The 26,931-nt window shown below is 56.7% G+C and overlaps 3 protein-coding genes across 6 annotated transcripts; all 3 read left to right on the forward strand.

The window, feature by feature from the left end:
• The first annotated feature begins 270 nt into the window (after positions 1-270).
• Positions 271-5,890, forward strand: GPR162 (G protein-coupled receptor 162). Of its 3 annotated transcripts, none has more exons than XM_016922866.3 (5): positions 271-369; positions 1,937-2,232; positions 3,953-4,142; positions 4,665-4,822; positions 5,122-5,890. In XM_016922866.3, the coding sequence occupies exons 2-5, from the start codon at positions 2,218-2,220 to the stop codon at positions 5,671-5,673; spliced, it is 915 nt and encodes a 304-aa protein (XP_016778355.2). In that variant the 5' UTR covers positions 271-369; positions 1,937-2,217; the 3' UTR covers positions 5,674-5,890. The 3 variants fall into 3 exon arrangements, with proteins under 3 accessions (XP_016778355.2, XP_063641491.1, XP_016778353.2); XM_063785421.1 differs by lacking the exon at positions 271-369 and adding an exon at positions 2,590-3,234 and having other exon boundaries at positions 2,122-2,232; positions 5,122-5,772; XM_016922864.3 differs by lacking the exons at positions 271-369; positions 1,937-2,232 and adding an exon at positions 2,268-3,234 and having other exon boundaries at positions 5,122-5,772.
• A 1,142-nt stretch (positions 5,891-7,032) lies between these two features.
• On the forward strand, positions 7,033-18,653 carry P3H3 (prolyl 3-hydroxylase 3). Its single transcript, XM_016922862.4, has 15 exons — positions 7,033-7,734; positions 8,656-8,808; positions 9,150-9,351; positions 9,436-9,567; positions 10,013-10,149; positions 10,624-10,713; positions 12,389-12,441; positions 12,539-12,606; positions 12,722-12,846; positions 15,793-15,894; positions 16,230-16,380; positions 16,539-16,656; positions 16,765-16,840; positions 17,806-17,946; positions 18,103-18,653. Exons 1-15 carry the CDS (start codon positions 7,237-7,239, stop codon positions 18,265-18,267), a joined length of 2,211 nt encoding a protein of 736 aa, XP_016778351.1. The 5' UTR covers positions 7,033-7,236; the 3' UTR covers positions 18,268-18,653.
• A 1,073-nt stretch (positions 18,654-19,726) lies between these two features.
• On the forward strand, positions 19,727-26,166 carry GNB3 (G protein subunit beta 3). Of its 2 annotated transcripts, XM_009424715.5 has the most exons (10): positions 19,727-19,835; positions 20,058-20,144; positions 20,385-20,423; positions 21,766-21,872; positions 21,970-22,033; positions 22,159-22,321; positions 22,428-22,494; positions 22,573-22,774; positions 24,375-24,591; positions 25,573-26,166. In XM_009424715.5, exons 2-10 carry the CDS (start codon positions 20,088-20,090, stop codon positions 25,677-25,679), a joined length of 1,023 nt encoding a protein of 340 aa, XP_009422990.2. In that variant the 5' UTR covers positions 19,727-19,835; positions 20,058-20,087; the 3' UTR covers positions 25,680-26,166. The 2 variants fall into 2 exon arrangements, with proteins under 2 accessions (XP_009422990.2, XP_063641492.1); XM_063785422.1 differs by lacking the exon at positions 19,727-19,835 and having other exon boundaries at positions 19,999-20,144.
• Positions 26,167-26,931: the final 765 nt, after the last annotated feature.

Consider the following 26,931-nt stretch of genomic DNA (forward strand, 5'->3'; position numbering starts at 1 on the left):
CTCTCAGCGCCTTCCTTGCCCCTCCTCCCCGAGTCACCACCGTCCAGTTCCCCACCCTGCACTCGTTTCCCGCCCCCCCCCCCCCGCCCCCCACAAAGCTGTCCTGCGGTCCCTCTAGCCTGGGCTCACTGGCAGGACGACCCCGGGAGAGAGGGTCCTGGAGAGTGAGAGGGGCAGAGACCGAGTGAGCCGTGGGCTGAGCCTGGGAGGCCGGGACTGAGGGGGAGGAGGGAGGCCCGGGGGAAGGGAGGGAGGGAGAGAGGGAAGGAGGGAGGAGGGCGGGCGAGCTGGAGCCGGCAGGCAGCGGGAGCCCGAGAGCCGCGTCGGGAGTGCGGTCTCCATGGCAGTGCTGGGCGCAGCCAGAGAGAGGTAAGACGACCCCTGCCTGCCCCGTCCCCTGTGTTGCCTCCCTTTTCCCCCCAAGCTGCCTCCTCTCCCCTAGGCCGGCCCCTCCTCCCCAGCCACCTGCTGTTTCTGCCCTGGAGAACCTGGAGGGGGACAGGAGGGAGGAGCCGCCTGACCTTACCCCTTCACCCCAAAGGGCGAGGGACCCCGTCGGCCAGGGAACCTCCCAGATCCCCCTTCCCACCTTCCTCTGATCTCTCCCTGTCCTTCACCTCCCTCTCTCTGTCCTTCACATCTTTCCTGCCTCCTTCCCTCTCTGACTCCCTATCTCTTTCGTCCTGAGCCCACCAGCTGGGCCTGGGTGGAGGTGGGTGGGAAGGGGTCCAGGGCTGTAGGAGAGGACACTGGGGGCTGCTCTTGGCCAAGTCCTTCCACCTCCCTCTGGCTGGCCATTGCCATGGCAACTAGGGTGTACTGGGCTCCGGAGGGAAGCCAAGGGTGGGGGTGGACCAGGACCTCTTGGGGAAAGCAAGGGTCTGAGCTGCTTCCATGGGAAACAGACCCTTTCACTGCTGTGCCCCATTTTTACCCCACTTACCCTAAAGCCATTATGTGCTTCCTTACAGCCCCACTCTGTTCAGGGTTTCACCCGATTCCCTTACCCCCCTTCCCAGGGCTCACTGAAGCTCAGCATCACGCACTAAAACTGGGACCATCCTTCCTCCCATGAGAGGGAAACTGAGGCTCTGGGCCAGGGAGGAAGAGTCAAGGTCTCCCCACAGGGAGTCAGCACCTTATTGAACATTTGGCTTTTCTTCTCAGCCTCCTATTCCCTGCTCCCTCCCTCCCTCCCTCCTCCAGTCCCTCCTCCCTCCAAAGCCTCCTCTCCAGGGGGTTTGAGCTTTTCCTGCTATTTTCAGATACTACCACTTTGCCCCCTCTTTCTCTTCTGCTCAAACTCTCCTCCTTCTCCCTAGTTCCCCCTCTTTCCATTTCTGGATGCTTCTGATGTCAGTGGTTTCCCCGCCTTCAGGTTCCCTAGCACCCCCTTCGGTCCCAGACTCCTTTCTCCCATTTTCCCAGATCTGGGTAGCTGGAGGGTGATCACCCAGGTTTGGGGAAGTAGGGGCTAAGCACCAAGACCCCTGCATCCAGGAGACCGGCAGGTAGGGGAGGAAGGCTGTGATGCCATATCCCAGTTCACTGTGAACCCTCAAGAGGAAACCAGTCATGTGTCTCCCATCAGTAGTTCTGAAGAGACATTTAGGGACTTGAAGATAGGGGTGGAGTAGTGCTGAGCAGGGGATGTTCTAAGAAGGAACCTGGGAGTTCCAGCGGGAGGAGGAAGGGCTAAAGGAGACAGGGAGGTGGGAATACCTTCTTCCTTAGAGGTCTGGAAGAGTGCGGCTCTCATCTGTGTGGGGTGTTTAGCTGTCAGAGTTAAGGCAAAGGAATGTTCTGAATGACCCTCAGGGCCTTAGTAATCAGTCATGCCTATAGTTTCAAGAAAGGGGGCACAGGAGGCTGATTGGAGACCAGCCCAGGCCCTACCTTTGCCCTCTCCCTCCCACATCTCATCTTTCCCTTGCAGCCTGTCCAGGGGGCTGAGCCCCACCCCCAAATCCCTGGGGCATCCAGAAGATTCCTGACTGGTCAAGAACCAGAGGCAAAAGAGACCTGGAAGTCCCAGCATGGGGACCAGAACCCCCCAGCCAGCCTCATAGTTGGGAAAGTAGCCAGCTTGCCTGCCCCATCAATTGCAGGGATGCTTAAGGAAGGCCCCGCCCAGTATGAAAGCTGAGGATTGCCTCTGCTGACCCTCAGTCTCCTCCCCTGCCCTCTACATCTGCCCTCAGCTGGGTCCATCATGCAATGCTGAGCACTGGGGTGAGCCTGGGGGCAGCCTGCCTGCTGACAGGGCGAGGATTGTGGGGATCATGGGAGTGTTTGTGAGTGGGGCTCCTGGGTGAGACCTAGCCCCCACCCCCACAGAGCTCAAGGGGGTGGGGGGCTGAGGATAGGATGGCTCGGGGCGGGGCGGGGGCAGAGGAGGCCTCCCTGCGCTCCAATGCATTGTCCTGGCTGGCCTGTGGGCTCCTGGCGCTGCTGGCCAATGCCTGGATCATCCTCAGCATCTCGGCCAAGCAGCAGAAGCACAAGCCACTGGAGCTGCTGCTCTGCTTCCTAGCGGGCACACACATACTCATGGCAGCTGTGCCCCTCACCACCTTTGCTGTGGTGCAGCTGCGTCGTCAGGCTTCCTCCGACTATGACTGGAACGAGAGTATCTGCAAGGTCTTCGTGTCCACCTACTACACCCTGGCCCTGGCCACCTGCTTCACGGTCGCCTCCCTCTCCTACCATCGCATGTGGATGGTGCGCTGGCCCGTCAACTACCGCCTCAGCAACGCCAAGAAGCAGGCACTGCATGCGGTCATGGGCATCTGGATGGTCAGCTTCATCCTCTCCACACTGCCCTCCATTGGCTGGCACAACAACGGCGAGCGCTACTATGCCCGCGGCTGCCAGTTCATAGTCTCCAAGATCGGCCTCGGCTTTGGCGTTTGCTTCAGCCTCTTGCTACTTGGGGGAATTGTCATGGGTCTGGTCTGTGTGGCCATCACCTTCTACCAGACACTGTGGGCCCGGCCCAGGAGGGCTCGGCAGGCCCGGAGAGTGGGGGGTGGTGGGGGGACCAAAGCGGGTGGGCCAGGGGCCTTGGGTACCCGGCCAGCTTTTGAGGTGCCAGCCATTGTGGTGGAGGATGCCCGAGGGAAGCGGCGGTCCTCGCTGGATGGCTCGGAGTCTGCCAAGACATCCCTGCAGGTCACCAACTTGGTCAGCGCCATCGTCTTTCTCTATGACTCACTCACAGGGGTGCCCATCTTGGTGAGATCGGGGTCCTCCCCGCCTGTTCTCCCCAATATCCAGGCCCCAGCATCATCACCTGACCTCCAACTTCATCAGCCATACAGCAGCTCCGTCATCTCTCCTCCAGTTCCATCATCCATCTTCCTCTCCTCTGTCCATCCCCCACTCCATTTGTGGCCCCCATCTTGATCATCTGTCTTTTAGTTCCCACTACCCTGTTTACCCCAGCTCCAGCATCTGCTTCAGTTCCCACTCCTCAGCTCCATCACTGTCCTTCAGTTCCACGACCTGTCCTCCAGCTCCGTCATCCATCCTGCAGCTCCACGGTTCAGCCGCAGACCTCTCATCCAGCCGCTGGGCTCCACTCTCCATTCCCTCCTTCCCTCTGGCTGCCACATGGTCTCTGAGCACTCTTGGCTGGAAACCCCACAGGGCTCACCCCACCACCCCATCTAGTCACTGTTCCTGGGTTCCTGTCTGTCTCTACGGTTCCTGGTCCGCCTCTGTTCCTCTCCCTCCTGACCGCAGGGCTTTGTCTCCAGCACTCTCCCCGACCTTCCTCTGAGTCAGTCCCTTCCCTCTGTTCACTCCATCTCCACCTCCGGCTTCACCTCTGTTGGAGCACAGGGATCAGGCATTACTTCTGACGTCTTGCCCACCAGCTGCACTAGGATATGGGGTTCAGGTGGGCTCCTCAGCTCTGGCCCTGACCCAGCCCGCTCCCACCCTTCCCCAGGTGGTGAGCTTCTTCTCCCTCAAGTCGGACTCGGCGCCCCCCTGGATGGTGCTGGCTGTGCTGTGGTGCTCCATGGCACAGACGCTGCTGCTGCCCTCCTTCATCTGGTCCTGCGAGCGCTACCGCGCCGACGTGCGCACAGTGTGGGAGCAATGCGTGGCCATCATGTCTGAGGAGGATGGAGATGACGGTCAGAGGAGGGGCTGGGCTTTGGCTTTCCTGGACATCTGTCTATTCCCTTTTCTGCCGCTCCTTCTCAGCCAGAGGATGGGCTGCCCTGGAGTGCCCCCTACTGGACAGAATCTGCACCACCCTGGGCTCCCCTTTCCCTAAGCAGGCACCCTGCTGTCCACTCACTGCTTCCCGCAGCACTCAGGGCTCCCTTCACTGGGCCTAGGCTCCCCTCCAGAAACCCACACTGCCCAGCTCTGGCACTACGGGGAACCTGAGCTTCCCGAGAGAGGCCCCCCAGCTATAGGGACGGCTCTTGGGGGAGTGCAGGCAATTGTTTCAATAACTTCATCTATATGTATGAAGCACTCCACTCAGGATTTAGCACTGAACGCAGCAAATGCTAGCCACTCTCACTGTCCTCTTGGAACATACATGCTAATGGGAACTAAAGGGGTCTCTGGGAGCTTATAAAGGCAGTGGTGGGAGGCCGCGGTAGGCATTCCCTACCTGTAACCACTCTGCCCATTTTCTCTCCTAGATGGGGGCTGTGACGACTATGCAGAGGGCCGAGTTTGCAAAGTTCGCTTTGATGCTAACGGAGCCACAGGACCAGGGAGCCGGGACCCCGCCCAGGTGAAGCTGCTGCCTGGAAGGCACATGCTCTTCCCTCCTCTTGAGAGAGTCCACTACTTACAGGTATGGAACTGGGGGATACATCTCCTACCCTTGGTGCCACTCATCACTTTTCTCCAGTGTCTGTTATGCACCCCAATCCCCTCTTCCCTAGCCCTGGCTTTCAGGGCACCATAGAGCTGGGTGAAAGAAAGCTATAGCAAGAGAGGCATCCCTTCAGACCTCGTGGGGCCAGGTTTGCCCACCGGAGCAAACGTTTTGAAGGTTAAGAAGGTGGCACCATCTTCCGGAGTCCCCACTTGGTTCCTGCCTCTGCCTCTGTCCCTGCAGCACCTTCAGGTCTTACCCGCTCCTCTTCCCAGGTCCCCCTATCCCGGCGTCTGTCCCATGATGAGACAAACATCTTCTCTACCCCTCGGGAACCAGGCTCCTTCCTGCACAAGTGGTCATCCTCTGATGACATCCGGGTCCTCCCGGCCCAGAGCCGGGCCCTCGGGGGTCCTCCTGAGTACCTGGGACAAAGACACAGGTTGGAGGATGAGAAGGACGAGGAAGAGGCTGAAGGTGGGGGGCTGGCTAGCCTTCGCCAATTCTTGGAGAGTGGGGTTCTGGGGTCAGGTGGGGGACCCCCACGGGGTCCTGGCTTCTTCCGGGAGGAGATCACCACCTTCATCGATGAGACACCTCTGCCTTCTCCGACTGCCTCACCAGGGCACTCTCCTCGTCGGCCCCGGCCACTGGGCCTCTCACCCCGCCGACTCTCCCTTGGGTCCCCTGAGAGCAGAGCCGTTGGACTTCCTTTGGGACTAAGCGCAGGGAGACGCTGCTCCCTGACGGGGGGTGAAGAAAGTGCAAGGGCTTGGGGAGGATCCTGGGGCCCAGGCAACCCCATCTTTCCCCAGCTGACCCTGTGAGCCCAAGCAGGCCTGCTGAACTCAGAGGAGAAAGCCTGAGTGAGTAACACCTCATTCTGGCCGAGAGTAGGGCAGCTGCCTCCAGACTCTGGGGAGACGGGCGCTAGATTTGGGGCTCAGAAGGCCCTGCTCTCTCCCATCCAAGTGACCAGATGCCCTACTCAGCTTCCATCACCCCTAGCAATATGTATTAAAGTCTGAAGTGTTGCCATGGAAACCTCAGTGTCCAGTGTACTGCGGTGGAAAGGGGCTTGGAGGGTGCAGTGGCTCACAGGGGACACGACAGAGCAGGGGCAGCAGACAGAGGCACAGAAGGACACATGGAGAAATGATCACATGCTCCACCAGGCAGCCTCGCACAGGGAAGGCTGGGAGGAGCATATCCTGCTGGGGGCGGGGCTTGAGGACACACATCTTCGTTGGTTGGGGTATGAAGGATCTCTGTTCAGATTTGTTGAGGTGGTTTTAGAGGGTGGCTCCAGCCCCAGTGCCCAACTCTCCTTCTAACCTCAAATCCATGCAGGGGCTTACTTTATGGGCAGGAAAGGTTTTGGGGCTGACGCAGTGTCCCGGAGCTGGACACCTCCTCCTTGCTGCATTTTAAAGCTCTTTCTCCAAAGGAGTGCAGGGGTGGATGAGTGTGTGTGTGTGGGGGGGTGGGAGTGCAGGGGTGGATGAGTGTGTGTGGGGGGGAGTGCAGGGGTGGATGAGTGTGTTGGGGGGGTGGGAGTGCAGGGGTGGATGAGTGTGTGTGGGGGGGAGTGCAGGGGTGGATGAGTGTGTGGGGGGGGTGGGAGTGCAGGGGTGGATGAGTGTGGGGGGTGGGAGTGCAGGGGTGGATGAGTGTGTTGGGGGGGTGGGAGTGCAGGGGTGGATGAGTGTGTGTGTGGGGGAGTGCAGGGGTGGATGAGTGTGTTGGGGGGAGTGCAGGGGTGGATGAGTGTGTGTGTGGGGGAGTGCAGGGGTGGATGAGTGTGTTGGGGGGGTGGGAGTGCAGGGGTGGATGAGTGTGTGGGGGGGGAGTGCAGGGGTGGATGAGTGTGTGGGGGGGTGGGAGTGCAGGGGTGGATGAGTGTGGAGGGGGTGGGAGTGCAGGGGTGGATGAGTGTGTGTGGGGGGTGGGGGGGGCGAGGGGGGGATCGGCGTCCACACTCCTTTTTCTGGACCCAGAAGCGTGTGTGTGGAGGGAACACAGCCCCAGTAGTTACCTCCAGACCTCAGGGGCTGAAGTCACCGCTTGGGCTGAAGTCATCCTTCATGGATGCCCAGGCCTGCTCCAGTTCCCGCCTTTTGCCCTCCTCCTCCCGGTTTCTCCCTCTTATTCCACACTAGACCAGCTTTGTCCACTCAGCACTCTTCTCTCTCCATCTTTTCACATGGGCCTCTCCCACCATCGGGTCTCAGCCCCATCTTCTCTCTCTCTCTCTTGGCCTCCCTCATTATTTCTCCCTCTCCCTCCGCCTCTCCATCTCTCCTTCCTCCCCCTCCCTCCCCCTTCCCCCCTTTCCTCTCCCTCCCTCTCGGCTCCCGCATTTCCCCTCAGCTGCCGGCGGCTCCGACATCATGCTCCGGCTCCTCCGGCCGCTGCTGCTACTGCTGCTGCTGCCTCCCCCGGGGTCCCCTGAGCCCCCCGGCCTGACCCAGCTGTCCCCGGGGGCGCCCCCGCAGGCCCCCGACTTGCTCTACGCTGACGGGCTGCGCGCCTACGCGGCCGGGGCTTGGGCGCCGGCCGTGGCGCTGCTGCGGGAGGCGCTGCGGAGCCAGGCGGCGCTGGGCCGGGTGCGGCTGGATTGCGGGGCGAGCTGCGCGGCCGATCCGGGCGCCGCGCTCCCCGCCGTGCTTCTCGGGGCCCCGGAGCCCGACTCCGGGCCGGGACCCACGCAGGGGTCCTGGGAACGACAGCTTCTCCGTGCAGCGCTCCGCCGCGCAGACTGCCTGACCCAGTGCGCAGCACGGAGGCTGGGCCCCGGGGGCGCGGCGCGGCTTCGCGTGGGGAGCGCGCTCCGGGACGCCTTCCGCCGTCGGGAGCCCTACAACTACCTGCAGAGGGCCTATTACCAGGTTGGGAGCGGGCCGGGCAGCTCCGAGGGTCCCAGCCCTCACCACGACGCTGTCCTACTTTGCGTTGCCCAGGAGTAGGCGGAATGCTGTTGCCCGGGCCCCGGACGGGGCTGGGGAGCGTACCGCGGGCCTCTGCGTAGGAGCTGGCTAAGCGACCGCGAGGACCTCTTGAGATCGCAGAGGAGCAGCCGAGGGGGAGTGCGAGCAGAATGGGAATGGGGCGGGGAGGTCGTGAGGTGGGACGGGAGCAGATCGAAGATGGAGGGACCGGGCCGCCTCTTCCTAGGAATGAAGCGGAGGCGGTGGGGGCGAAACCGGCTCTCGGACGGGAAGTGTGCGTGGGTGTGTGTGTGTGTCGGGGGTGGTGGTGAGTGTGAACCTTCGCTTGGGGCAGGAGGTAGCTTCGGAAAGGAAGGAGCAGACGGAGGCCAGGTTGGGGTCCTCCGAGGCCAGACCTCTGCGGGCGGGGAGGGGACAGCACGCCGCAGCCGCCGGTACCGCAGCAGTTGCCTACGTGGCTGGGGAAGCGGGGCGCCGGTTGTACTCACCTCAGCTCAGGGTCCTAGAGACCTGCGGGTTTTGCTGGTCGCTGAGGTCTCCCCCACTTCCCCACCTCACTTAAGCCATCACTTCCACCTGGTCTCCCAAATTGAGGTCCTGAAGTCCTGAGACCCATGTCCCACCCAACTCCGACGTCTTTAGATCCCCTTTCCCTCGGTGCCAGCCTTCTGAGAGTCCCAACGTTCTGGCCTCTTAGGGGGTCTGCAGTTTGGGCGGTGGGCGGTTCTGATTGGCCAGTCTTCCATGAGGCTCTGGGGCACCCAGAGTGTGTGTCTGGGGTAGGGTGGGGAGGCTGGCCAGGGGGCAGAGGTCTGCCCCCCGTCCCAGGGCTCTGATGCCCTCCTCCCTTCGCCTCCTCAGTTGAAGAAGCTGGATCTGGCAGCTGCGGCAGCACACACCTTCTTTGTAGCAAACCCCATGCACCTGCAGATGCGGGAGGACATGGCTAAGTACAGACGAATGTCGGGAGTTCGGCCCCAGAGCTTCCGGGACCTGGAGACGCCCCCACACTGGGTGAGAATCCCAGCCCCACCCCTGTCTTGCCACCAGCCTTTTCCTGGCTGGATACACAGGCCTCACTAAACTGTGCGTTGTGCTGCTTGAGCATACAGATGGGGTAATGATCCTCAGCGACCCTGGCTGGGAGTCCTTCTCTAGGACTTCGTTTCCTTCCTGGATGATCACTGAAATCTGATGTTCTAACATTATGATTCTGAGGCCCACCCTTATTCTTCTCCACGGTGAAGAGGGACATGGAGTCCTTGCCCCAAATGAGACCAACACCCCTCTCCTCTCTACCTCCCAGTTTGGCAACCCCTGGATCTTAGGTGACTGACTGCTCCCTTCCCCAACAGGCAGCCTATGACACTGGCCTGGAGCTGCTGGGGCGCCAGGAGGCAAGACTGGCACTGCCCAGGCTAGAGGAGGCTCTTCAGGGGAGCCTGGCCCAGATGGAGAGCTGCCGTGCTGACTGCGAGGGGCCTGAGGAGCAGCAGGGGGCTGAACAAGAGGAGGATGGGGCTGCGAGCCAGGGGGGCCTCTATGAGGCCATTGCAGGTAAGGGTCCCGTGTGTGAGGGGGTGGGTCGGTGCCCAGGGAGGGGCATGAACAAGCTGAATGGCTTATGGGTTTCCTCTGCAGGACACTGGATTCAGGTCCTGCAGTGCCGGCAACGCTGTGTGGGGGAAACAGCCACACGCCCTGGTCGCAGCTTCCCTGTCCCAGACTTCCTTCCCAACCAGCTGAGGCGGCTACATGAGGCCCATGCTCAGGGTCAGTTGGCGAAGGGTGGAAACGGGGAGTGAAGATTTGCCTCTGCTGCTATCCTGAGCTCCATCTCTCTATCCCTCCCATCTGTCTCTGGATTTGTAGTTTCACTGTCAGGGCTGCATGGGAACCATCACTTCACAAGGACTCTAATTTGCCCTCCTTTGGCGCCTGTGACGAGCTCAGGAGATGGGCTTCCTTCTGCCTTGCTGCTTCTCACCTTCCTTTATTTTCCCCCCTCTTGCTCTTCTTTGAACTCTCCAGCTAAGGTATGTTTGCACCAGTGTTTGAAAGAACCGGCAGCTGAACTTGTCTGCCAGTGGGAGGGGGGCTCTTGGAGTTGGCTGTCTGGCCTCTGGAGACCACCTTCTCCAGCACTGCCTCTGCCCCAAGGATCAATGTGCTCTAAGTCTTCATCCCCCAACCCCTGACCTTGTCGCTCCCTCTCCAGTGGGCAATCTGTCCCAGGCTATAGAAAATGTCCTGAGTGTCCTGCTCTTCTACCCGGAGGATGAGGCTGCCAAGAGGGCTCTGAACCAGTACCAGGCCCAGCTGGGAGAGCCGAGACCTGGCCTCGGACCCAGAGAGGTAATCCCCTCTCCACACTCACCTGGGAGGTAGCCCCAAATCAAACAAATAGACCTGAGAAGTAACCTGGACCCCCACCCCCCGCTGGCCTCTTACCCGAGCACTCTAGTCACCCAAAGGACTCCAAGTCCAGCATCTGACTTCCGTCTCCACTCCCTGCTCCCCACGGCAGCCTGGAGTTCCGATTCCAGCCCTCAGTCCCATCTCTCTTGCCTTTACTTCACTCCTGCCTGCCACCAGCCCGCAAACTCATGCACACACACACACCCACACACTCACACACACTCCCACCCCCTACACCCTTTCCAGTTTAAGTCCAGATGCTCTGAAGCTGCTGAGGGGGAACGTTGAACAGAGGAACCGGGGGGCATGGTACCAGGTTCAAGGAGCATGGAGCACCCAGGCAGTGCCCTAGAGCTGGCGCTTCCCTGCCCTCCTCCAGCCCCCGCTCACTGCTCATCATCTCACCCTCAGGACATCCAGCGCTTCATTCTCCGATCCCTGGGGGAGAAGAGGCAGCTCTACTATGCCATGGAGCACCTGGGGACCAGCTTCAAGGATCCTGTGAGTCACTCCACTTCTGCCCATCTCACCCCTCCGCACTCCCAGGAGGGATGGCACTTTGGTTTGCAGCAGAGTTTTCCATTTTTCCACCATGAGGCTTGGAGAAGAGTCTGCCATCCCAGTTTTACAGGGACGGAGACAGTGTGCCTGTAGTTAGGGCGGCTTTGGGGTCACGCAGGCCTAAATGTCAGTCCTCCTCTGCCCCAAACATCTCTGAACTTCAACTTGCCTCTGCCTCAATTTCCTTACCTGTAAGTTGGAATAATCACATCTGTTTCACAGGGCTGTTGAAACCACATCATTTGATAACAAAATATAGAAAGCTCTGTTACTGCTGCTTTTATTTCTCTTCTTGTAGTTATGAGAGGAAACTGCGGGGCGGAGGTTATCTATGGCTAGGACTAGGGCATCAAGCAGGCGTTCTCAGTCTTCCTGGCGCTACTGATATTTTGGATCTGACATTTTGGATAATTCTTTGTTGGGGCAGAGGGCAGGGCCTGTCCTATGCCTTGGAGGGTGTTCAGCAGCTTCCCTGGTATCTACCCAGTAGAGATCAATAGCACATTGACAGCCCCCGAGTCATGGCAATCAATGTTTCCACACTTTGCCTAATGACCCCTGGGGGCAGAAGTGTCCTGCTTGAGAACGACTGGCTAAATGTGTGAACTCTGAAGCTAGTTATTTTTATTTTTATTTTTATTTTTGGAGACAGAGTCTCACTCTGTCACCCAGGCTGGAGGGCAATGGTGCGATCTTGGCTCACTGCAACCTCCACCTCCCAGGTTCAAGCGATTCTTCTGCCTCAGTCTCCTGAGTAGCTGGGATTACAGGTGCCCGCCATCTTGCCTGGCTAATTTTTGTATTTTTAGTAGAGATGGGGTTTCACCATGTTGGCCAGGCTGGTCTTGAACTCCTGACTTCAGGTGATCCACCCGCCTCGGCCCCCCAAAGTGCTGGGATTACAGGCGTGAGCCACCGCACCCGGCCTGCAGCTAGTTTAAAACCTAACGCTGCTTTGGGAGGCCGAGGCAGGTGGATCACCAGATCAGGAGTTCAAGACTAGCCTGGCCAACATAGTGAAACCCTGTCTCTACTAAAAATACAAAAAATTAGCTGGGCGTGGTGGCGGGCGCCTATAATCCCAGCTACTTGGGATGCTGAGGCAGGAGAATCGCTTGAACCCAGGAGGCGGAGGTTGCAGTGAGCTGAGATCGCGCCATAGCACTCCAGCCTGGGCAACAGTGTGAGACTCCGTCTCAAAAAAACAAAAAACAAAAAACAACAACAAAAAACAACTAACCCTGTCACTTGTAGCTGTGTGATCTTGAGCATGTTACTTTACTTCTCTGTGTCTCAGGGCTCTCAATTACAAAATGAGCACTTTAATATTCTGTTTCATGAGACTGTTGTGAACTTTAAAGGATAAATTCCATTTCCATGAATAAAGCTCTTAGAATAGCCCCTAGCAGATAGTAAGTGCTATATGAGTTATAGTTGTACTTGTTGTTACAGTTTGATCCACTGCCCAGGGCTCCTGACATTGAGTCCCGGGCTTTTCCTACCTCCGTCTTCCTCTCTGGAAACAGAAAAACCTTAATGAAATATTTCAGCTCTAATGTCAGGGATTCCAGGGGCTGACCTTGGTGGGTGATGATGCTTTTCTGGACTGTCGCAGGACCCCTGGACCCCTGCAGCTCTCATCCCTGAGGCACTTAGAGAAAAGCTCAGGTAGGATATGCCCCGTGGTGGGAGGGGCTTGGCCCGAGCTGGGAGGCTGGGTCTGGACTGTCCTGGGCACCCACTGAGCGCATCTCTCACCCCTGAGAGAGGATCAAGAGAAGAGGCCTTGGGACCATGAGCCCGTGAAGCCAAAGCCCTTGACCTACTGGAAGGGTGAGTTCCTGGGAGGGAGAAGGCAGGAGCCTGGAGGGTCTGGGGGCTGCCAGCTACTGCTCTGCCTGCCCTTAGGGGATGCTCAGCCCCCTCTGCTCTGTCTTTCCCCTGGCAGATGTCCTTCTGCTGGAGGGTGTGACCTTGACCCAGGATTCCAGGCAGCTGAATGGGTCGGAGCGGGCGGTGTTGGATGGGCTGCTCACCCCAGCCGAGTGTGGGGTGCTGCTGCAGCTGGCTAAGGTAGGAAGACCTGCAAGCTCATCAGCTCGTTCAAGACTCTTGGATACAATCACCTGTTCCCTTGCTCTTGGCCTGCCCCCTTCATTCTGCCTGTCCTGATTATCCAACCGGGACTGTGCTTACCACTGCCTCTCAGCTGTGGATAAGTTCCGTCTCGTCTTAATTTAGCTGACATAGGTGGATGTTCTTTACAGATGAATTTTGCTAGAAATCGATAGGAAGAACAAAACAAAAAACATGAAGGCATAAAAATGGATGAGTGTGCAGGTAAGGATTGCTTGGTTAGCCAAGAGTTTAGTTACTGGCTTGGCTGATGGCTCAGCAGACACGCAGGCCTTTCTTTCCCTCCTAGTTTAGGTTGAATGACTCATACTCACCGGGTTGAGGCTACCATTTTATGAAGCTTCAACCCTTATCTTAGGTTAGTGCTCATTCAGTAATATACTCACTGAGTAGCTGCTATACACTAGAAACTGCTAGGTTCTAGGGAGAGGAAGATGATTATAGACTCTGCCCTTTGGGAGCTCAAGTGTAGAGGTGGAAACAGACAAGGAAATACATAATATAAGCAGGTGGTAAGTTTGGTAAAAGAAGTATGTTCTTGGGCTGGGTATGGTGGCTCATGCCTGTAATCCCAGCAATTTGGGAGGCCGAGGTGGGTGGATCACCTGAGGCTGGGAGTTCGAGACCAGCCTGACCATCATGGAGAAACGCTGTCTCTAATAAAAATACAAAAAAGTTAGCCGGGCGTGGTGGCACATGCCTGTAATCCCAGGTACTCGGGAGGCTGAGGCAGGAGAAGTGCCTGAACCCGGGAGGCGGAGGTTGTGGTGAGCTGATATCGTGCCATTGCACTCCAGCGTGGGCAACAAGAGCGAAACTCCATCTCAAAAAAAAAAAAAAAAAAAAGTATGTCAAATAGAAGCACTGAAATGCAGTTATAGAAGGCTTGCTGGAGAGGTGGTATTTGAGCTCAGTCTTAAGGATGAGTTAGTCAGGCGATTGGGGGTGGAATCAGTCTAAGAGGAAGAAGAGCAAGGTGCATTCTGGGAACTGCAGTCAAGCACAGGGGTGAGAGCAGGGCCAGCTCCATAGTCATTACCTGTGTGATCTTGGGCAATTTATTTTAACATCTCTGAGCCTAATTTGCTCATCTATAAAATGAGGATAATAATAGTGTTTTTGTCATAGTGTCGTTGTGAGGATTAAATGAGTTAGCACATGGTAAAGCTCTTAGAACACAGAATCATCACTGGCTGGGTGTGGTGGCTCATGCCTGTAATCCCAGCACTTTAGGAGGTCAAGGCAGGTGGATCACTTGAGGTCAGGAGTTCAAGACCAGCCTGGCCAACATGGTGAAACCCGGTCTTTACTAAAAATACAAAAAAATTAGTGGGCATTGTGGCAGGTGTCAGTAATCCCAACTACTGGGGAGGCTGAGGCAGGAGAATCGCTTGAACCCAGGAGGCGGAGGTCGCAGTGAGCCGAGATCGCACCATTGCACTCCAGCCTGGGCAACAAGATCAAAACTCCATCTCGAAAAATAAATTTTTTAAAATAATTAATTAATTAATTAATTAATTTAAAAAGAACATAGAATCATCAGGGTGTATGTTACCAAGAGACAGTATAGGGGAAGAGGGAGAGAGCCCACACATGAAGGCCGAGGGACAGTGAGTGTCTTCTGTGGCCTCCCAAGGAGTTTGGGCTTTATCTGTGTATGGTAGACAGCTGTTGCAAGATTTTAGGACGGTTGACTTTTGCATTCCTGTAGTACCTCCAAGTGCAGGGTCTGGAGTCACCTGTAGGAGTGGTAGAGCCTCTAGTGGCAGTCTGTAGAATGCAGTGGGAGAAAAGACCCGGAAAAGGGGAGTAATTGACGAGTGCCACCGTTGGCTGGCGAGGTGGCTCACACCTGTAATCCCAGCACTTTGGGAGGCTGAGGCAGGCGAATGGCTTGAGCCCAGGAGTTCCAGGCCAGCCTGAGCAACGTGGTAAAACCCCGTCTCTACAAAAATACAAAAAATTAGCTGGGCCTATGCGCCTATATGTTCCCACCTACTTGGGAGGCTGAGGTGGGAGGACCGCTGGAGCCTGGGAGGTGGAGATTGCAGTGAGCTATGATGGCGCCACTGCACTCCAGCCTGGGCGATAGAGCAAGACCCCGTCTCAAAAACAAAAAACGAAAACCAAAAAAACCCAGGTTAGACGGCTTGGGTGACTAGGTGTCTCTCAGAAGTGAGATTTGTATGCAGGGGTAACTAGATAGTGGTGCTTAAACAAATTCAAAAAGTAGACAAAAAACGGGTGTCAGAAAAGCGAATAATTCCAGTGTAGACATCCAGATATTAGGAGACCCCCAGGTAGTGAGAGTGGTCGCGGAGGTGGCTGGGTAGTTGTGACTCAGTATCAAGGAGTGGGGGAGCCACGGAGTCCACAGTTTCTCCGAGAGAATGTCAGGTGGGAAGAGGTCAGAGAGGGATAGCCCGCTGATGCTGTCTCCCTACCGCCAGTCAGCTTCCTGCCAGGACCTGGCCTAACTGTGGAACTTCCTCTTAGGGTCCTGTTTCCAGAGGGACTCCTCTATTCTTGGCTCATCAGGGATTAATGATCAAGCCCTTCCTGCCTAGTTCCCAGCTCTGCCCCACTTTTCCAGCTGTCCCTACCCTCTCAGAGGCCCCCTTACTGCTGTAGGAAGCTCTCCCGAGTTCTCTCCACAGTCCCCTTGGTAAGCGGGATTCCAGCCTGTACCAGAGAGGGACAGTCGGACAGCCGTGGCGGTGGGCACTCTCTGGGAAAGAGCAGCAGCTCAGGAAGACGAGCCACAACAGAACTGTGGGAGCATCTAGCTTCTTCTGGAGAGCGGGAGGGCCGGAGGGAGGGTCTTGCAGCCCTGCAGACAGGGGGCTGGGGGAGTGACTCCACGGTAAACTCCTTCCTATTTAGGATGCAGCTGGGGCTGGAGCCAGGTCTGGCTATCGTGGTCGCCGCTCCCCTCACACCCCCCATGAACGCTTCGAGGGGCTCACAGTGCTTAAGGCTGCGCAGGTGAGCACAGGAGGCACCCGGGCCCGTTTGATGCCCAGACCTGGAGGAGAGGCTGTGCAGGAAGCCGAGCCCCAGGGCTTGGGCTTTTGTGAAGGAGCTTTCTTGGGACCGAGACTACCTGATAGGACCCAGTGTGGAGAAAAGGGATGTTCTGAGAGCTGGGGCCGGGGTTGTTGTCATGGAGAGAGAAGGAGCAGTTTGGGCTGATGGACAGAGCTGGATGCTGACAGACTCCAAACCCACGGGTGGAGAGCGGCAGAGTTGGGCAGGGCTAGGGCCGAGACCACCCTCCCATTGCCTTCCTCCTTTTCTGCCCTGCCTTTCACTGCCTGCAGCTGGCCCGGGCTGGGACAGTGGGCAGTCAGGGTGCTAAGCTGCTTCTGGAGGTGAGCGAGCGGGTGCGGACCTTGACCCAGGCCTACTTCTCCCCGGAACGGCCCCTGCATCTGTCCTTCACCCACCTGGTGTGCCGCAGCGCCATAGAAGGTACGACAGGGACCCCCCACTGCTCTTCTCCAACCTCAGGCCCTGCCCCCAGGATACTGCCCCCAAGAGCCCCGGGGTGGACGTGCACAGCATGAGCCCACAGGATGGCAGATGGGCACAGGGGCACAGAGGTACCCCCAGACCCCTTTGTGTCCTAGGAGAGCAAGAGCAGCGCATGGACCTGAGTCACCCAGTGCACGCAGACAACTGCGTCCTGGACCCTGACACGGGAGAGTGCTGGCGGGAGCCCCCAGCCTACACCTATCGGGACTACAGGTGGGCAGCCCCTCTAGCGGTCAGGCAGGTGGGCAGACAAAGGTCATCCCACTGCCGGCCTGGGCCTGGGTTGGGGTCTCACTGCCTCTTGCTTTTTTCCCTCCCCAGCGGACTCCTCTACCTCAACGATGACTTCCAGGGTGGGGACCTGTTCTTCACGGAGCCCAACGCCCTCACTGTCACGGTGCGTGGAGTGGGGGGTGTGACGGTGTGACAAAGGGCCCAGCTGTGGGGTCAGGATTCAAAACAGAAGGCTCCAGAGGCAAATGCAGGGAAATGGCCAGGGCTTTTAACCCTTTCACTTCCCCGCCTCTGCAGCCCTCCCGCTGCTTCCTCCGTAGCAAGGTCTCTAAGTGGCCCCATCAACCCTACCATCAGTATTTGTCTCGCCTCCTAAAGAGGGTGAATGAAGCACAGCTTGCAGGTGCCTCCAGGACTCCATGGCCCTATTCTAGGGATTTGGGGAACTTGAAATAGTCCTTCCTCTTTGCAGCGAGGTGAGCACAGTGGCTGGCGCACAGATACCAGGGCCGCCTTGACTGGGGCTCGGATTCTGAACCTTTCTGAGGTTTAGTTTCCTAAACTGGGGTGATAATAATAGTACGTATTTTAAAGGGTCATTGTAGGAAGTAATTTAGGTAATGTACCTAAAAGAATGAGGCAGCGCCTGGTAATAATAAGCAATTAATGAATGTTAGGTGGGAAATTTCCGGACACCAGGGGCTAGGATTGGGTAGGAGGAGAGGGGCAGTGATTTTTCATCTGGGTGTGGGGTGTGAAAATGGCTCCAATATCTGTATCCCCTTCTACATAGAGTCTGGTACTGCATGCACAGCCCCAGATTGCTTCAAGCCCTGGATTCAAAGGGCTAAGTGGGAAAAATCAGGGTTCCAGGGGTCAGGAACCAACAGGAGACCATCCGTGGAGACCCCTTTTTCCTTTGGTTCCCAACTCCTCTTGCATTTTTGCTCTGCAAGTTGAAGCTGATTTCTCATTTGCCCCAAGCTAGTCCCTGAATTAAGGAGTAGGAAGTGGTAGCGAGAGAGCTGATCCTCTCTGTGCCCCTGTCCCCATCCTGCTCTAGGGAGTGAGGGCCAAGTTCTCTGAGAGAGCCAATCCCTGGAGCTGAACCTGCCCTCATCCCTCCAGGCTCGGGTGCGTCCTCGCTGTGGGCGCCTTGTGGCCTTCAGCTCCGGTGTCGAGAATCCCCATGGGGTGTGGGCCGTGACTCGGGGACGGCGCTGTGCCCTGGCACTGTGGCACACGTGGGCACCTGAGCACAGGGAGCAGGTAAGGAGCGGGGTAGGAAGGGACGTGGTTCTCCTGGTGCGTGAAGGGTGGGCAAGGAGCCCCTGAGAAGGCTCACAGTCGGTGAGGGTCAGGGGCTGAGCTGACCCAGGGAAGGTGGGTGCAGGGAATGGGCCACACTCTCCTCCCCAACCCCAGGAGTGGATAGAAGCCAAAGAACTGCTGCAGGAGTCACAGGAGGAGGAGGAAGAGGAAGAAGAAGAAATGCCCAGCAAAGACCCTTCCCCAGAGCCCCCTAGCCACAGGCACCAGAGGGTCCAAGACAAGACTGGAAGGGCACCTCGGGTTCGGGAGGAGCTGTGAGTGGCTGAGCCAGCTCCTTGAGGATGTGGCCACTTGACTTGTGGAAGGCCATCTTGATGCCAGGACGCACAGGAAGCCCCTGTGTGACATCAGGAGCAGAACAGCAAGCTCTCTGTCCCTGCACCCCCACCATCTTGGGGACCTACAAGGGCCTGGACTCAGAGGACAGTGCACAGGCTAGCCTGGAGCTCACCAGGCCTGGGGAGCTGGGACGGGGCCCCGCTGCCGGACCTGCAGCCCTGGACAGATGGGGAACACTGTGCCTCCCTGAACGGAAATGGCAGGGGAGGAGGCTGATGCTTTAAATGAAGAAGATGGTGGGGTTGGGAGGTATAACCCTGCTCCTCTCTCCCAGTCTGTGCAATAAAGGTCGTGAAGATCTCTCAGCCAGGGGCCAGTCGAGTGTATCACAGATTCTGTGATGGCTGGAGGTGGGGGTGGCTCTGGCTGGCCTGGGAGGAGACAGGTGTCTTTGGGCCTCCCAGAGGCGGGGCCCCTGGAGCCTGTGATTTGTCAGGGAAATCTCAGCCACCTGCTCCCCTCATGCAAATGACCCAAGCCCCTGGCAGCTGCTCCTTAGGCCTCCAAGTGTAAGCCCTGTCTTCCCTCTCTGAGCTTTGCTGATACTTAGGGCCGCCTGCTTTCTCTCTGACCCCTGCTTTAACAGCCTCGAGAGGGCAAGGAGGGGGCCAGACCCCAGCCTGGGAGCAGCGTGCGGGCCTTCCCTCCACTTGAAATCCGTTGCCCACCCACAATAGGGGCAGACCTGTCCATCCTTCTCTGTGGGTCCCCTGTACCTTTCTCCCCAACAGGATCAGACCCAGAGGCAGCTGGTTGGGGTTTGTCGAGAAGAAGGATTATCCAGATCAGTCCTTTCTAATCTCAGCTCCTGCCTGTACCCTCCCATACTCACCAAACCCTCTTCCCCACCACCCTGAGCTGAGGAGCACAGTTTGAGGTACTGACAATGGGGCCATCTATCACCCTTATATCCCGCCTCCTGGCCTGGTTGCTAAGTGGCCCTGACTGCCAAGATCATCACCATGGATGGGGGCCGGGACCAGGGGGGCCACTGGAGCTGTAGTTGTCTCTGCTCCTTTGCACCCCTCCCAAACCCCAACCCTTAATCCTCACAGCTTTGCTCTAATCCTGTGGGGCCTGATGCTCTTATCTCTGCCTGCAGAGACTGACCAGGGAAGCACCCCTTCATCCCCTCCTCTCTCAGGGCTTGTGGTGGGGGCTGCCCCTCTCTATGGCCCCACACTCCTGCCCCCAACCCTCCTCCAGGCTGGGCCCAAGTCTCTCTGGAATCCGTACACCTCCCTCCCTCCCCCCATCCCTTCCCCCCACCCCTGCCAGCTGATTTCATTTGCCTGACGTTGTGGTTGGCTCTACCCTTCCCTGTCAGGCCCCCCCAACCCCCCGCCGGTCGGGGCCAGGCCAGGCCAGCTCCTCTGGCAGCAGAGCCTGGGCAGGTGACGGGCGGGCGCGGGCGTCGCAGCTGAGGGAGTAAGGAGGCTCCCAGGAACCGGAGCTGGAAACCCGGCTGAGGTCCAGCCAGAGCCCAAGTAAGAGGGAGCTGGCCTGGGCTCTGCTCTCCTGGGCTGGGGCGCAGGCAGGGCTCAGGCAGGCTGGGGCTGGATGCAAAGGACCCCAAACTTGGAGGGCCTAGCTGGGGAGAGGGTGCAGCCACCCAGTCGTTTCCCTGTGTCTTGGAGTCTGGTGTGGGCACGAAGGGCAGAAGCACAGCCTGGTGGGGGTTCCTCACAGCGACCCCATGTTCCTGGCAGGAGCCAGAGTGACCCCTCGATCTGTCAGCCATGGGGGAGATGGAGCAACTGCGTCAGGAAGCGGAGCAGCTCAAGAAGCAGATTGCAGTAACTCCAGAGCCCTCCCCCTGGGGCCCCAGAAAACAGCTGGGGACATGAGGAGTGTGGCCCAGGGGGAGGGGCTGGGTTTGCTCTTGAGTGACTAGAAGTGACCAGGGACTTTCTAAACTTGGTTCGCATATTTGAGACCCCCAAGCCCCAGAGCCCCAAGACCAACCTGCCCTGAAGGCCCATGCACCTGCCACCCCCACCTCGCCCTTGCTCCCCTGATGTCTGCTTTCCCTGCAGGATGCCAGGAAAGCCTGTGCTGACGTTACTCTGGCAGAGGTAAGACCCCCTGTCCCCCCGAAGGCAGGGCATGGGGGGAGGGGAAGGGAGCTCCCCGACCCGCAATAGCGCGTTGCTCCGAGCATTAGTACAGCACGTCCTTGGAGTGAGGAAACCCATTAATTAATTCATTCGACCAACATTTAGCGGGACCTGCTCTGAGCCAGGCACCATATTGGATGTGAAAGATGCGGACACGGTTCCTATTCTCATCCGTAGAACAAGAGTGACCACAGCCCCCTCCCAGGGCCTTGCAGATGAAGAGGCGATAGTACTTTGTAAATTATAAAGCCCTTGTAGACGCTAGCTGCTAGTTTTCTATACTGTATTTTGTCAATTCTAAGATGCACATTTCTTCACATTTTGACATCTCTGAAATCAAGGTGCATTCAGCAATGGATCATTGTTTCAATTAGAATTGACAGCATCTTTTCTTTCTTAGTGATGCATCTTAGATTGGATTAAATATGTTAATAGCGAACACATTTTATGAGCCAGATACTGGGCTAAGCTGCATAAATACCCGATTTCATTGAATTTTCATGATATCTCTGTAAGGTAGGTGCTATGATAAGCCTCATTTTACACCTTGAGTAAACAGACCCAGGGAGGTGAAGCAACTTGCCCAAGATAACAAAGCAGGCCGGGCGCAGTGGTTCACGCCTGTAATCCCAGCCCTTTGGGAGACTGACGTGGAAGGATCACTTGAGCTCAGGAGTTTGAGACCAGCCTGGGCAACATAGTGAGATCTCTTCTTAATATAAAAAAAAATTGTTTTTAACTTTTTAAAAAAAGATAGCAATGCAAGTGATGGCAAATCAAGTCTGTTCACTCTGGACCCCCAGCCTAAGTCTAAAATGTGGTTAGAGCTCAAGGGGCATAGTACCACAAATTTCAGGAGGTGCAGTTCAGGGTCATGGTGATGCCCCAGGCACCCAGTTAAAAAGCTAGCCGTGCTGCAGCGGTGGGTGAAAGCAGGCTCCTCTCGGCTTGGGAGAGCCAGCTGTGTGCATCTCTTCCCAAATCTGTTTCCAATGACCTCACATTGGCAGCTGGAAACTGGTCAAAGTGCAAGTATTCGTATCATGGAAATCACCTTCCCACCTTCCTCACCAACACTGGAGAGGTGCTTGTTAAACACTTAGCAACACACCTCTGGCCATGCATGCATCTCTTTCCCACATCAGTCTAAGACACTCCAGGGCAGAGACTTATTTCTCTAAGGCTGGGGGCCTGACCTAGAGCCTGGCACAGAGCGGGAACTTGTATAGATCAGTGGCAGTGACAGACATCTGGGCATGTAACCTGCTCACCCTGATATTCAGTGCCCCTCTCTCTGCAGCTGGTGTCTGGCCTAGAGGTGGTGGGACGAGTCCAGATGCGGACGCGGCGGACGTTAAGGGGGCACCTGGCCAAGATTTACGCCATGCACTGGGCCACTGATTCTAAGTGAGGCTTGGGGGGGAACCGAGAATGGGAGGGCGAGAGCGGGAGTGAGGAAGGTGGGAAGGGGAGGCTTGCATGATATGGGATGCCCTCTCCCCAGGCTGCTGGTAAGTGCCTCGCAAGATGGGAAGCTGATCGTGTGGGACAGCTACACCACCAACAAGGTACCAGCCCTGCCTCCCTGAGCCTCCACCACTGCATCCTTCCTAGGGGCGCCATGCCTACCCTCCTGTGCCCAGCTGGGAGCTTGGCTCCGGTCCCATCTCTGCTCAAACCACCCTCCCTGCAGGTGCACGCCATCCCACTGCGCTCCTCCTGGGTCATGACCTGTGCCTATGCCCCATCAGGGAACTTTGTGGCATGTGGGGGGCTGGACAACATGTGTTCCATCTACAACCTCAAATCCCGTGAGGGCAATGTCAAGGTCAGCCGGGAGCTTTCTGCTCACACAGGTGAGGGAGAGACCCTCTCCTCCCCTCCTGAGGGGTTCAGGGAACCCTGGGCTTCCAGTGGGCTGTGGCTCTGCAGCCAGGGCACTGTCCTTCTAACCGCCTCCAGGTTATCTCTCCTGCTGCCGCTTCCTGGATGACAACAATATTGTGACCAGCTCGGGGGACACCACGTGGTGAGGCTGAACGTTGCTGGTGCTGGGGCTTGGGAGTGGGCCCGGCCTTTCTCTAACAGTCTCCCTCCATTTTGGCAGTGCCTTGTGGGACATTGAGACTGGGCAGCAGAAGACTGTATTTGTGGGACACACGGGTGACTGCATGAGCCTGGCTGTGTCTCCTGACTTCAATCTCTTCATTTCGGGGGCCTGTGATGCCAGTGCCAAGCTCTGGGATGTGCGAGAGGGGACCTGCCGTCAGACTTTCACTGGCCACGAGTCGGACATCAACGCCATCTGTGTGAGTGCACCCCCCCACCCCAGCTGCACTCCAACTCCTTCCCCCACACTCCCCACAACACATACAATACACATCCTCTGCCCCTCCCATAGCTTCCCTAGCCCTTTCTTACTGTCTTTTTTTTTTTTTTTTTTTTTTTTTTGAGACAGAGTCTCACTTTGTCGCCCAGGCTGGAGTGCAGTGGTGCAATCTTGGCTCACTGCAACCTCTGCCTCCTGGGTTGGAGCAATTCTCCTGCTTCAGCCTCCTGAGTAGCTGGGATTACAGGTGTGCGCCACCATGCCCGGCTAATTTTTTGTATTTTTAGTAGAGATGGGGTTTTGCCATGTTGGCCAGGCTGGTCTTGAACTCTTGACCTGAGGTGATCCTCCCACCTCAGCTTCCCAGAGTGCAGTGCTGGGATTACAGATGTGAGCCACTGTGCCCAGTCTTCCCTAGCCCTTTCTTTCTTTCCTTTTTTTGGAGACAGAGTCTCACACTGTTGCCCAGTCTGGATGCAGTGGTGCTATCATGGCTCACTGCAGTCTCAACCTCCAGGGTTCAACCAATCCTCCCACCACAGCCTTCTGAGTAGCTGGGACTACAGATGCGTGTGACCATGCTTGGCTAATGTTTTGATTTTTGTGTAGAGATGGGTTCCCACTATGTTGCCCAGGCTGAGCTGGGCTCAAGCGATCCTCCTGCCTCAGTCTCCCAAAATATTGGGATTACAGGCATGAGCCACCACGCCTAGCCCATTTTATCACGTTTGCTTTATCATTTTTTCTCTGTAGAGAAATAGCCATAGATACACACACACATACACACTTAGATGTAGATACACATTTTCTTTCTGTGTCTTTTGAAAGTAGGTTGCAGACATCATGTTTCTTTACCCCTTAAGTACTTCCTGAAACAAAGCCCTTCTGTAGCATAATCACTGTATGATTCTTAAGATCAGGAAACTCAACATTGACACAATACTACAGTCTACAGTCTATATTCAAATTTCACCAATAGCCTCAAAAATGTCCATAATAGCTCATGTTTTTTTCTGTCCAGGATCCAATCCAGAAACGTGCATTACCTTTCCTCGCCATATCTTTTTCGTCACCACCTTTAAACTGGAACTGTTTTCCCACCTTTGTCTTTTATGTCATTGACATTTTTGAAGAGTACAAACCAGTTTTCTGTAGACTCTCCCTCCGTTTGAGCTTATCTGACATTTGCTCGCCATGAGATCCAGGCCTTGCATTTGTACTGGACCCTGTTCTTGCACACCCTGATCCAGCCCACTTGTGTAGTCTGGGAGTCTGGGACAACCTCCGTCCGCCCTTCTAGCCGGGTCACTGCAGGCAAGCCTTGGTGCTCTTGCCTGCGACATGGAAATGATGCCTGCCTGCAGCGCTGTATAGTGCAGAGCGGGCGAGGGGCATAGGGAAGTCACTGGCACGTGGTATGTGTTGGCAGGGCTGCTTCTCACCCCAAACCAAGGAAGGGACAGGCAGGGAGGCTGAGAGCAGCGGCTTGCCCTGGAGCTGTCAGGTGGGAGGCAGAGGGTGGGAGAGGCTGTGGGCTGCCCAGGTCTGATCCCTGACCCACTTGCCACCCGTGCCCTCAGTTCTTCCCCAATGGAGAGGCCATCTGCACGGGCTCGGATGACGCTTCCTGCCGCTTGTTTGACCTGCGGGCAGACCAGGAGCTGATCTGCTTCTCCCACGAGAGCATCATCTGCGGCATCACGTCCGTGGCCTTCTCCCTCAGTGGCCGCCTGCTATTTGCTGGCTACGACGACTTCAACTGCAATGTCTGGGACTCCATGAAGTCTGAGCGTGTGGGTAAGGGCCAGCCCTGGCTGCTGCTTCCTCAGCTGGAAGGACCCTCCCCAGCCCTCCCTCCCCATTCTGTACCCCCCATCAGCTCCCATTTCGGACTCTCTTACTGCTGTCCCTTGTCACTGGGTGACTCCACCCCTGGAATCCAGTACCCCTTGGTTCCCAACTAGGACTGTTTTCCCTCAGTGTTGCTCTAAGCAGCCTCTCTCCACTGCCCAATGCCATGACTGCTCCCTGCCCTAGGAGATCTGTGGACCATGACTGTCCGGTCAGTTCTGGGTTCCTGGCATTTCAGGGGCACCCACTGAGAGGCAAGACAGCCTCAGGGAAACATGGAATCAAGGCAGAATCAAGGAGATCTGGAGTGGCCCGAGGGCCCTGACTGCAGCCTAGGGCTCATCTAAGACTAGCCTGAAGTTGGTCAGATAGGATGGCTTCTTCTCTATCAAGAGGCCAGGTGCTGATGAAAATAACACTGGCCAGGGGCAGAATCCAAATCCTAATTCTGTTGCTCACTTTCTGAGTGTCCTTGCACAAGTCACTCCTCCATGGGCCTCAGTTTCTTCATCTGGAAGCAAAGAAATAGGATGAACGGTTGCCTTCTCTTTTCCAGCACCTGTCAAGGTGCCCTCGGGGTTTTTCATAGTACACAGATGCTTCCAGCCTTTCTCTGTCTGATCCCAGCCCTCCCCCAACCAAAGCTCTTGACAGAGAACCCCCTGCCCTACGGCTAATCCTCTTTCAGTCTCTTAGCCTTCTTCAGGGGTTGAGCCCAGTCTACCGAGTCTAGGATCCCTGCATGCATGTGCTCAAGCACACATGCACACACACACGTACACACACCCACACATGCATACACATGCACACATATCCCCCCACACACCCACATACACACACACACCCATGCATACACTTACACGCATGCACACACTGCTTTCCAAATCAGCTTGGAAAGACAGGCTGACTCCTTTCCCTCTTCCTCAGGCATCCTCTCTGGCCACGATAACAGGGTCAGCTGCCTGGGAGTCACAGCTGATGGGATGGCTGTGGCCACAGGTTCCTGGGACAGCTTCCTCAAAATCTGGAACTGAGGAGGCTGGAGAAAGGGAAGTGGAAGGCAGTGAAGACACTCAGCAGCCCCCTGCCCGACCCCATCTCATTCAGGTGTTCTCTTCTATATTCCGGGTGCCATTCCCACTAAGCTTTCTCCTTTGAGGGCAGTGGGGAGCATGGGACTGTGCCTTTGGGAGGCAGCATCAGGGACACAGGGGCAAAGAACTACCCCATCTCCTCCCATGGCCTTCCCTCCCCACAGTCCTCACAGCCTCTCCCTTAATGAGCAAGGACAACCTGCCCCTCCCCAGCCCTTTGCAGGCCCAGCAGACTTGAGTCTGAGGCCCCAGGCCCTAGGATTCCTCCCCTAGAGCCACTACAGGCCTGGGTGGTATAGGGCGTTTGGCCCTGTGACTATGGCTCTGGCACCACTAGGGTCCTGGCCCTCTTCTTATTCATGCTTTCTCCTTTTTCTACCTTTTTTTCTCTCCTAAGACACCTGCAATAAAGTGTAGCACCCTGGTACATCTGTGATGTTTGCCTTCCACTCTCTTCTGTTCCAAAAAGACCCAGGTCCCACTTAAGGGCAGTAATGTGTTACAGGTGCTGTGATAAAGGCTGGGTGCTGGACAGCTTGTGGGCTTATGGGAGGAGGCCTGAGATGGGTCAGGGGGAGAAGGTATTCAGCAGGTGGCTGGGGGACTGTGTGCAGCAGTTCGCTATGGCCTGCCTGTGGTGCCCATGTGTTTGTACGGGAGGGTCAGCTTGAGAAGGAATCAGATTATAAAAGGTCTTGAATGTCAAGCCAGAGAGTCCAGACTTTTTCCTAAGGGCAATGAGAAGCCATTGAGGAGTTCTGAGCAGAGTAGTAACATGATCAGTTATGCTTCTCAGAAAGATTGCTCCAGATCTTTCAGAAAGAAGCAGTGTAGGTTGATGAAAGGGAGGGACTGGCACTGGGGAAACAAGGTAGGAGGCAGGTGGCAAGAAATGCAAGAGCGACAGGACAGAGGGGTTAGGGAGAGGGATTAGGAAGAGATTAAAGATGTGGAATCAGCTGGAACAGTGGCTCATGCCTGTAATCCCAGAGCCTTGGAAGTCTGAGGCAGAAGGATCTCTTGAGGTCTGGAGTTTGAGACAAGCCTGAGCAACATAGTAAGACCCTGTATCTACAAAAAAATTAAAAATTACCTGGGCAGGCTGGGCATGGTGGCTCATGCCTGTAATCCCAGCACTTCAGGAGGCTGAGGCAGGCAGATCACTTGAGCCTAGGAGTTTGAAACCAGCCTG

This window comes from Pan troglodytes, chromosome 10 (assembly GCF_028858775.2).
Source record: "Pan troglodytes isolate AG18354 chromosome 10, NHGRI_mPanTro3-v2.0_pri, whole genome shotgun sequence".
Lineage (NCBI taxonomy): Eukaryota > Metazoa > Chordata > Mammalia > Primates > Hominidae > Pan > Pan troglodytes.

Bases quoted from the DNA above. Each gene is read 5' to 3' on its own strand.
- GPR162 (XM_016922864.3), top strand. From the start codon at position 2,368: ATGGCTCGGGGCGGGGCGGGGGCAGAGGAGGCCTCCCTGCGCTCCAAT. The intron at 3,235-3,952 runs GTGAGATCGGGG...ACCCTTCCCCAG, and splicing joins TCACAGGGGTGCCCATCTTG to GTGGTGAGCTTCTTCTCCCT. The intron at 4,143-4,664 runs GTCAGAGGAGGG...TTTCTCTCCTAG, and splicing joins TGAGGAGGATGGAGATGACG to ATGGGGGCTGTGACGACTAT.
- P3H3 (XM_016922862.4), top strand. From the start codon at position 7,237: ATGCTCCGGCTCCTCCGGCCGCTGCTGCTACTGCTGCTGCTGCCTCCC. The intron at 10,150-10,623 runs GTAATCCCCTCT...TCTCACCCTCAG, and splicing joins CTGGCCTCGGACCCAGAGAG to GACATCCAGCGCTTCATTCT. The intron at 12,607-12,721 runs GTGAGTTCCTGG...TTCCCCTGGCAG, and splicing joins GCCCTTGACCTACTGGAAGG to ATGTCCTTCTGCTGGAGGGT.
- GNB3 (XM_009424715.5), top strand. From the start codon at position 20,088: ATGGGGGAGATGGAGCAACTGCGTCAGGAAGCGGAGCAGCTCAAGAAG. The intron at 22,322-22,427 runs GTGAGGGAGAGA...AACCGCCTCCAG, and splicing joins GGAGCTTTCTGCTCACACAG to GTTATCTCTCCTGCTGCCGC. The intron at 22,495-22,572 runs GTGAGGCTGAAC...CCATTTTGGCAG, and splicing joins AGCTCGGGGGACACCACGTG to TGCCTTGTGGGACATTGAGA.